The 7,484-nt window shown below is 43.3% G+C and overlaps 1 protein-coding gene across 2 annotated transcripts; it reads left to right on the top strand.

Annotated features, from left to right (window-relative positions):
* The first annotated feature begins 318 nt into the window (after positions 1–318).
* On the top strand, positions 319–5,653 carry thap7 (THAP domain containing 7). Of its 2 annotated transcripts, XM_063009464.1 has the most exons (5): positions 319–371; positions 1,391–1,470; positions 2,038–2,193; positions 4,150–4,263; positions 4,367–5,653. In XM_063009464.1, exons 2-5 carry the CDS (start codon positions 1,391–1,393, stop codon positions 5,457–5,459), a joined length of 1,443 nt encoding a protein of 480 aa, XP_062865534.1. In that variant the 5' UTR covers positions 319–371; the 3' UTR covers positions 5,460–5,653. The 2 variants fall into 2 exon arrangements, with proteins under 2 accessions (XP_062865534.1, XP_062865540.1); XM_063009470.1 differs by lacking the exons at positions 319–371; positions 1,391–1,470; positions 2,038–2,193 and adding an exon at positions 2,953–3,115.
* The last annotated feature ends 1,831 nt before the right edge of the window (positions 5,654–7,484 follow it).

The raw sequence follows: 7,484 nt of genomic DNA on the forward strand, positions 1-7,484 counted from the left end.
AGACGAATTGACGCTGTATTGGCCGCAAAAGGAGGCCCTACATCATACTAATAAATTATTGTGGTCTAAAACCAGGTGTTTTAGTTTCATTGTCCAACCCCTGTAGATAGACAGATACTTCATTAATCTCGAAGGAAAATAAGGAAATGTAGGCTACACTGTTTAAAATTTTGTTCCTTGTAGATGCACAAGCGTTTGCAGAACTTTTGTCAGTTTAAAGATTAAAATTCTCGATTAAATAAATTTCCTTAAACATTTCTGCTTCCCCGCGATGACGTCACACACAGCTTGTTATTTCCGGTGAGGTGTGGAGGCGGGCGCTGTGGAGGAAGAAGAAGGCCGCCATCTTCGTGAGGTCGAAACGCTTAACGGTAACATGTATACGTTCCTACTCACCAGAGTCACCTATTTTAATTACAATTAGATCAGAAACCTTTTAATCAATTATTTCTTTTGTGTAAGAGCCTCATGTCTTAGAAGTCTGTGTAAACCGAACAGAAATAGCAGCTTTAGCAACGACAAGCTAACTTCATTCTTCTAATCACGAATATGCCGTAAATTATTTTACACTTATACTCCAGTATCAGTTATAATAAAATGTCCAATAACAAATAATCTACATAATTTTCCTAACAATTTAATAGTCTATATCTAAGATAAATTGTGATAAAAGTATTGCACTTTACTTTTATATTGGCTTTTGTATGTTGAGCATCAGCACTGCGCAACATTTACGCATATAATGTCAATTACGCAATTTTTTCTATTCTCTTTCTTTATACATTAACATCGTAAAGGTATGTTAATTTAATATATTTAAAAAAAAGGGTAAACATTTATTCAACTACTGTGTAAGTAATTTTTCTACATCCAGAACACAGGCACAGTTGGCTGTGGCTGGGAGAGGGGGGGTCGACTGGGGTTCAATGCCACTGTACAGTCTGATTGAGGCACCTGCACTAGTGGTGGGGTGTTCATAGCATGTCTCTCCATACTCTGTTAGACTTCAGCACTGGCAGGTAAATAGATGTGACCAGTGATGTCGAAGGTTGCATGTGATAGTCTTACTTACTGTATATAGGCTACACTTGAAGTGTGTAAATATTTATATTTTTAATATTCATTTCTTTAGATAACATCCTATGCTACACCTATTTTAGTTGAATTCATAAGTACGAAGTTAAAAGGCACGGTGGGTGTAAATGTGAAGTATATATTTGCACTTGAAAAGTAGTTGAATTGTTGTTTCCCCTCACTGTAAACTTTATTAATCACTCTGTTTTTATTATAAGGAGTAAATTATGGATTTGATCCCAGTTCCAGGCAGCTGTGGACGATCTTTCTGTATCTGACCACTAACATCGATATCTGTTACTCGTGTTTCCTCTAGATGCCCAGACATTGTTCTGCCGGTGGCTGCAATTCACGTGACACCAAAGAAGCTCGGGTCGCTGGTGTTACCTTTCACAGGTGAGCACCTAGACTGTGTGATATGTAATCGTCTGATACAGTATACGGTCAGGACTGTGTGGATGAACTTCCGTGTGTTTAGTCCACACACATGTTGCTAACAGTTGGAGACGTTTAATAATAACTAATAATAAATATTATAAAATAACGTTCCTGCTCTGTGCCTGGGTGGCAGGATGATAAATTACGATTGCCCATTACTTCTGGGATACAGGGTTCGAATCCCCATTGGTGCTTTCGATTGGCCGGGTGTGTACATACAGATGATTGGGGTGTGTTAATGCATTGCGCCCAGTGATTCCAGGTAAAGGGAATTTCCAGCTCCAGTATGTTCTCCTGTGCACAAAGTGAGGCCCAGACCCTCGTCCTCAGCCCCAATTAAACATCTTTGGGATGAACTGGAATGTTGATAGTGAAACAAGTCTTCTTGACTTTGATGTTGTGGCTCAGGTTTTTGATCATTTAGTTCCTGAGAACTTCAGGAGGCTCCGTCACCTTCAGCATGATTCCGTCTCATTGCATAACGAGGTTTAAAATAATGTGGTGCATGTCTTGAAATCTGCTCAGGTTGCCGAAGAGAGGAGACCCTCGCCGTGATACCTGGATCCTCAATTCTCGTCGCAAAGGACCAGGAGGGGTAGGCCAGTGGGAGCCCCAGAGTGACTTTGTCTATTTTTGCTCCAAACATTTTACCCCCGAGAGCTTTGAAGTCACCGGAGTCAGGTATGGATTTCAACAGCGAAAAGTACAACCTAACGGTTCATTTATTGGATTAAAGCGTTTACCTGCGTACTGTGCAGGGGGCGCTGTAGTGATTATACAGTGGGATCTTGAATTCTGGGAGTGGCGTCGAGTTTCGAGGTATTTTCTTCCATAAGGATGTTTGGGGAACCTGTTAATGCGTCCATGGTCCCGTGGAGCTGCAGATATTTTAGTCTCATGTAAAATAATGAGGTTGTTTTTGACTCTTGTACACTGAAAATAACACAAATATAATATAAACACACTGAAATACAATTACTAACAGTTACACATCAATAAAAATTAGGGCTGTCGAAGTTAACGCGATAATAACGCATTAACGCAATCTCAATTTAACGCGATTATAAAAATTAGTGCCGTTAACGCAAATTCTAGTTCATGTTGAGACTTGACTGGTAGAACAAACATTTGAATGTCGGACTTGCCACCGTTTTTCATTTGCGGTTTGTTAACATAATGTTACCGAGCGTCGTAGTGTCGTAGTAATGCACTTGCATAATAAAGAAGCTGCCAGTCCTCCATTCACGTAACGCTAGGACGGACACTTAAAAATCCTCCTTTTGGAGTGAACTGGTTTCATTTTTGATCAATATTATTTACCATTGGTTCAGGTACATGTCGAAACAAATGCTTTGTATTTCATTGGTTTAACAGCCTCATTTGACTCCTTATAGAGCTACCACTGGCCAATCGGAGAAGGTCCGCCCTCTAAATGCTAGTCTGTGATTGGGTGGTTGAATTTCGCCCGCCCTCTCTGTTTTGTAAACACCGCTACTTGAGTCAATCACTCAGCTCTCATGATCAGGAACGTGGTGAAAATGCCAAAAAGTAAACTTTTGAGGCAGCGATGAACGGACCTAAATATGAAAAGACACAACATTTAGTGAGTAAAACAGTCATTTGTTATATAATTCTTGCTTAAATTGGTCAAAAACTCTGTTATATGGGTTCTGGATTCATTCTGTGTGTTGCAGTATCATGTCCCCCTGTTCCTAATATGATGTCCGGCTTTTTGGGGTGTAATGTCCTCCTTTTTGTTTCTATGAATCTGGCCACCCTAGTCTAAACACACTCAGTTCGTGTAGAAACGTCCATTAAACCACTGGATAGTATTACTGCCTAGTATGTGAGTGAATAAAACAGTTTTCTCTTGTCCCAGCAGTTTTTAACATCAGTACATTTAGCATAAAATGTGTTCACCATTTTAATTGTAACATTTCACTTAAAAATCCTTGTTTTCTATAACATTTACACAGATTTTTTTTTAATGCGATTAATCGCGATTAACTATATGAAATTCTGAGATTAATCGCGATTAAAATTTTTAATCGTTTGACAGCCCTAATAAAAATACAATAAAAGCTGCACTTTAGTTTTACTTCTTTATAGTTTCCTGACGCTTCTTAATGCCGGAGATGCTCGATCTTGGAATACCGTATTCCCTTCAGCACAGGCGCATTCACACAAGAAGTGATAAACCACTTCTGCGCCGCTGTGCCGTTATTTCCTATGAAGTGTGACGACGGTGCACAAAGCTTAGCGTGACTTACTGTAGTTAAACAGCGAGTGAGGAATGTGATTAGTGGAGGAACTTATGAGCAGTAATAATGAAGAGAAGTTTAGTGCTCCTGTCTCCTTCTTTTACTACATTAAACCACGTTAAGCTTTTTTTTTGTGACTCTGGGAGAAGCTGATTCTGATTCTCACCGTTTCTCAGAAGCTGGAGCTGTAACACAAGTTTAAAAGTGAAACAGGGAGGAGAATCCAGATAAAGACAGATACATGTGGAGCTGTAACCCTGGATCTGACGCTTATTCCACACTGATGCAGATTCAGATCAGATTCCCACACTGATGAGGGTTAGCCATCATCAAATATCAAATATATATATATTGATTTTTCTTTATTTTCCTGCAGTGGATATCACAGACTTAAAGATGACGCCATTCCCACCAAGGTTGAAAAGTCGTCCTGCCGAATCATCAGAAGAAAAAGTAAACCTCGGAAAAAAACGCTGGAAAAACAGACGAGGTACGAAACGCACCCCACACACAAAACCTAAAATAAGGTTTATTAGTAATTTTGTCTAAAAATTTGCCTTTCAGATTGAATTAATACAGAATTTTCTCTTTAGCGGCGGGACCGGCACTGATGATCCGCGCTCAGGGACTCAAGAGACCCAAATCGAAGAGCCTCCGGTACAAAGTGTTACTGAGGGCACCAAGACTTTACCTAAAAATCCAGCTCCATCACTAGCCCAGGACGAACCTCTAGATCTAACCGTCAATCCACCCTCTCCGTCCTGCTACATGAGGCGCCTCCCTCCACCCGACGGCTTTTACGTGGCTAAAGAGCACAGCTACGCCCTGGTCTACCCGCTAGTGTGGCGCAGGAGCTATGAAAAAGCCATTTCCAGCTTACAGAAAGCGCTGCGGTTACTCAGCGCTGCCCGCCGGCGGGAAAACCGTCTCCGACTCACGCTCACGCGCCTCAGAGAGGGTCGGGTTAAGAAAACGTCGCCTCATATCCAGGACCAAAAGAGGGAAGGTCTAGATCAGATGAGCTGGCCTCCCGAGACTGGGAGAACTACAAGATCTGACCTGGAGGAGCGGGAGCTGGAGGGCGCATCGGAGGAAATCTTCTCAGAGGAGGAACGTCTGGTGGGATCGGGACGTTCCGGCAAGCCGGAGGCCGGGGCAGACGACGAGGAGGGGTACTGCTTTTACTGCGGACGTGCCAGGGAGGACGAGGACCCCAAGGAAGACGCGTCTCGCAGGAGGTCCCGCAGGAGAACGCCCGGCGAGAACTTGCCCGAGCCTGCAGCCACAGTCCTGCCTCCGGATAAAGTCGCCTACCTTCAGATGCTGCATCTTCATCTTCTCCAGCAGGACGTGAACGCGGACTCCGGTGCGGCGCAAACCAAAGACGAGGGGCTGTGCAGGATGTTTTTGGTTCCGGTTTCCGCCAAGGACAGGGGAGGGATCGCTGTGGAAGGCAGCGTTCCAAACGTGGAAGCCCAGACTGTACCCGTGGCAGAAGATGCCCGTCAGCCAGACGACCTCCTGAGCGTTGAGACTGGCCTCATAGAGCTGAGGAACGATGTACTGGGGGCTGGTCAGAACTGCCATGAGATTAAAGTACGAGTGGTGGGTGGAGATGTCAAGCAGAGACTGAAGGAACATCTCGAAGGCTTTCAGCTGCAGCTAAGCAACGAATTTACGGACTAGTTACCCAGGCTGCCGTTTCATCCGGGAGCTCCGGTTCCCTCCCACAGTCCAAAAACATGCAAGTGAGGTGAATTGTCCATGACTGTGGTTGATATTAAACTTGTGACCTGATGAATCTTGTGTAACGAGTTACTACCTGTCCTGTCAGTGTAAAACATGACGTTAAAATCCTAATAAATAAATTAATTAATTAATGTTTTGGGCACTGATTGATCAGTTGGTGTTCCAGTTCATCCCAGAGCTGCTGAGTGGGGCTGAGCTCAGGTCAGCATATACACCCATCAGCCATAACATTAAAACCACCTCCTCGTTTCTACACTCACTGTCCATTTTATCAGCTCCACTTACCATATAGAAGCACTTTGTAGTTCTACAATTACTGACTGTAGTCCATCTGTTTCTCTACATGCTTTGTTACCCCCTTTCACCCTGTTCTTCAATGGTCAGGACCCCCACAGGACCACCACAGAGCAGGTATTATTTAGGTGGTGGATGATTCTCAGCACTGCAGTGACACTGACATGGTGGTGGTGTGTTAGTGTGTGTTGTGCTGGTATGAGTGGATCAGTCACAGCAGTGCTGCTGGAGTTTTTTAACACCGTGTCCACTCACTGTCCACTCTATTAGACACTCCTACCTAGTCGGTCCACCTTGTAGATGTAAAGTCAGAGACGATCGCTCATCTATTGCTGCTGTTTGAGTCGGTCATCTTCTAGACCTTCATCAGTGGTCGCAGGACGCTGCCCACGGGGCGCTGTCGGCTGGATATTTTTGGTTGGTGGACTATTCTCAGTCCAGCAGTGACAGTGAGGTGTTTAAAAACTCTAGCAGCGCTGCTGTGTCCGATCCACTCATACCAGCACAACACACACTAACACACCACCACCATGTCAGTGTCACTGCAGTGCTGAGAATCATCCACCACCTAAATAATACCTGCTCTGTGGGGGTCCTGACCATTGAAGAACAGGGTGAAAGGGGGTAACAAAGCATGCAGAGAAACAGATGGACTACAGTCAGTAATTGTAGCACTACAAAGTGCTTCTATATGGTAAGTGGAGCTGATAAAATGGACAGTGAGTGTAGAAACGAGGAGGTGGTTTTAATGTTATGGCTGATCGGTGTGTGTTCCTTTGTGTAACTGATTTATTACAACTGTTAGTAATTGTTGTTAGTAGGGGCGACCCAATACTTGTGTCCATACAGCGTACAGAGTGGATGAGTAGAGGAATGGATGAATAAAATAAATAAATGGACATGATGGATGGATGTGAATGGGTGAGTGTCTGGTGCTCTCATTTCAGTGATCAGCGACCCTGATCAGAATAAAGCTTTAATGCCCGAATGAATGAACGTTGCACAGACTGCGTTATACTTCTGATCCAGCAGAGGGCGCAACACTACCAAACATGAGCAGAGTTTAAAGTTCGTGATTGTAATAATTCAGCAGGGGTTCGAATCTCGCCTTGAATGTACTTCCTGAAGGTAGTTTGGCATGTTCTTGCTCAAAAATATAATAATATATCTGTTTTATATCTGTTTTATTGGGTCGAGACATTTTATGGTGAAACCACGAGTGTGTCGACGAATAATTCAACTGTTTTTCAAGTAGATGTAAGTGAACAGGTGAGTGTGTCATTCATTTATATTTAGTAACAGCCTGGTCAGTGTAGCAGCTGGTCCAGAGCCCAGTGTATCATATAGAAACATACACATTCAGTCACTTACTTGCTTGGGATGAAACAATACACCCAACGAAAATCCATGTGAACAAGGTGATGGATTGGCATCATATCCAGGGTGTATTTATTATACCAAATAATGGATCCACCACAACCCTGACCAGGCTTCTAACTAAGATACACAAGACAAGATTACAGTGATTTTGATTTTTTAGATGAACAGGAACAAGTCCTGACCTGTTCCTGCTCCTGGTCTGGTCCCCTGACCCCTGGATGTGCGGTTGAATTGGTAATGAGTACCACAGTTAACGAGTCGCTAAAGGCCCAATCTCATTAGTGTGAT

Source organism: Trichomycterus rosablanca, chromosome 2 (genome assembly GCF_030014385.1).
Source record: "Trichomycterus rosablanca isolate fTriRos1 chromosome 2, fTriRos1.hap1, whole genome shotgun sequence".
NCBI lineage: Eukaryota > Metazoa > Chordata > Actinopteri > Siluriformes > Trichomycteridae > Trichomycterus > Trichomycterus rosablanca.

Excerpts from the sequence above, each read along its gene's own strand:
- thap7 (XM_063009464.1), top strand. The coding sequence starts at position 1,391 with ATGCCCAGACATTGTTCTGCCGGTGGCTGCAATTCACGTGACACCAAA. Across the intron at positions 2,194-4,149 it reads TTTGAAGTCACCGGAGTCAG|TGGATATCACAGACTTAAAG; the intron begins GTATGGATTTCA and ends ATTTTCCTGCAG. Across the intron at positions 4,264-4,366 it reads ACGCTGGAAAAACAGACGAG|CGGCGGGACCGGCACTGATG; the intron begins GTACGAAACGCA and ends TTTTCTCTTTAG.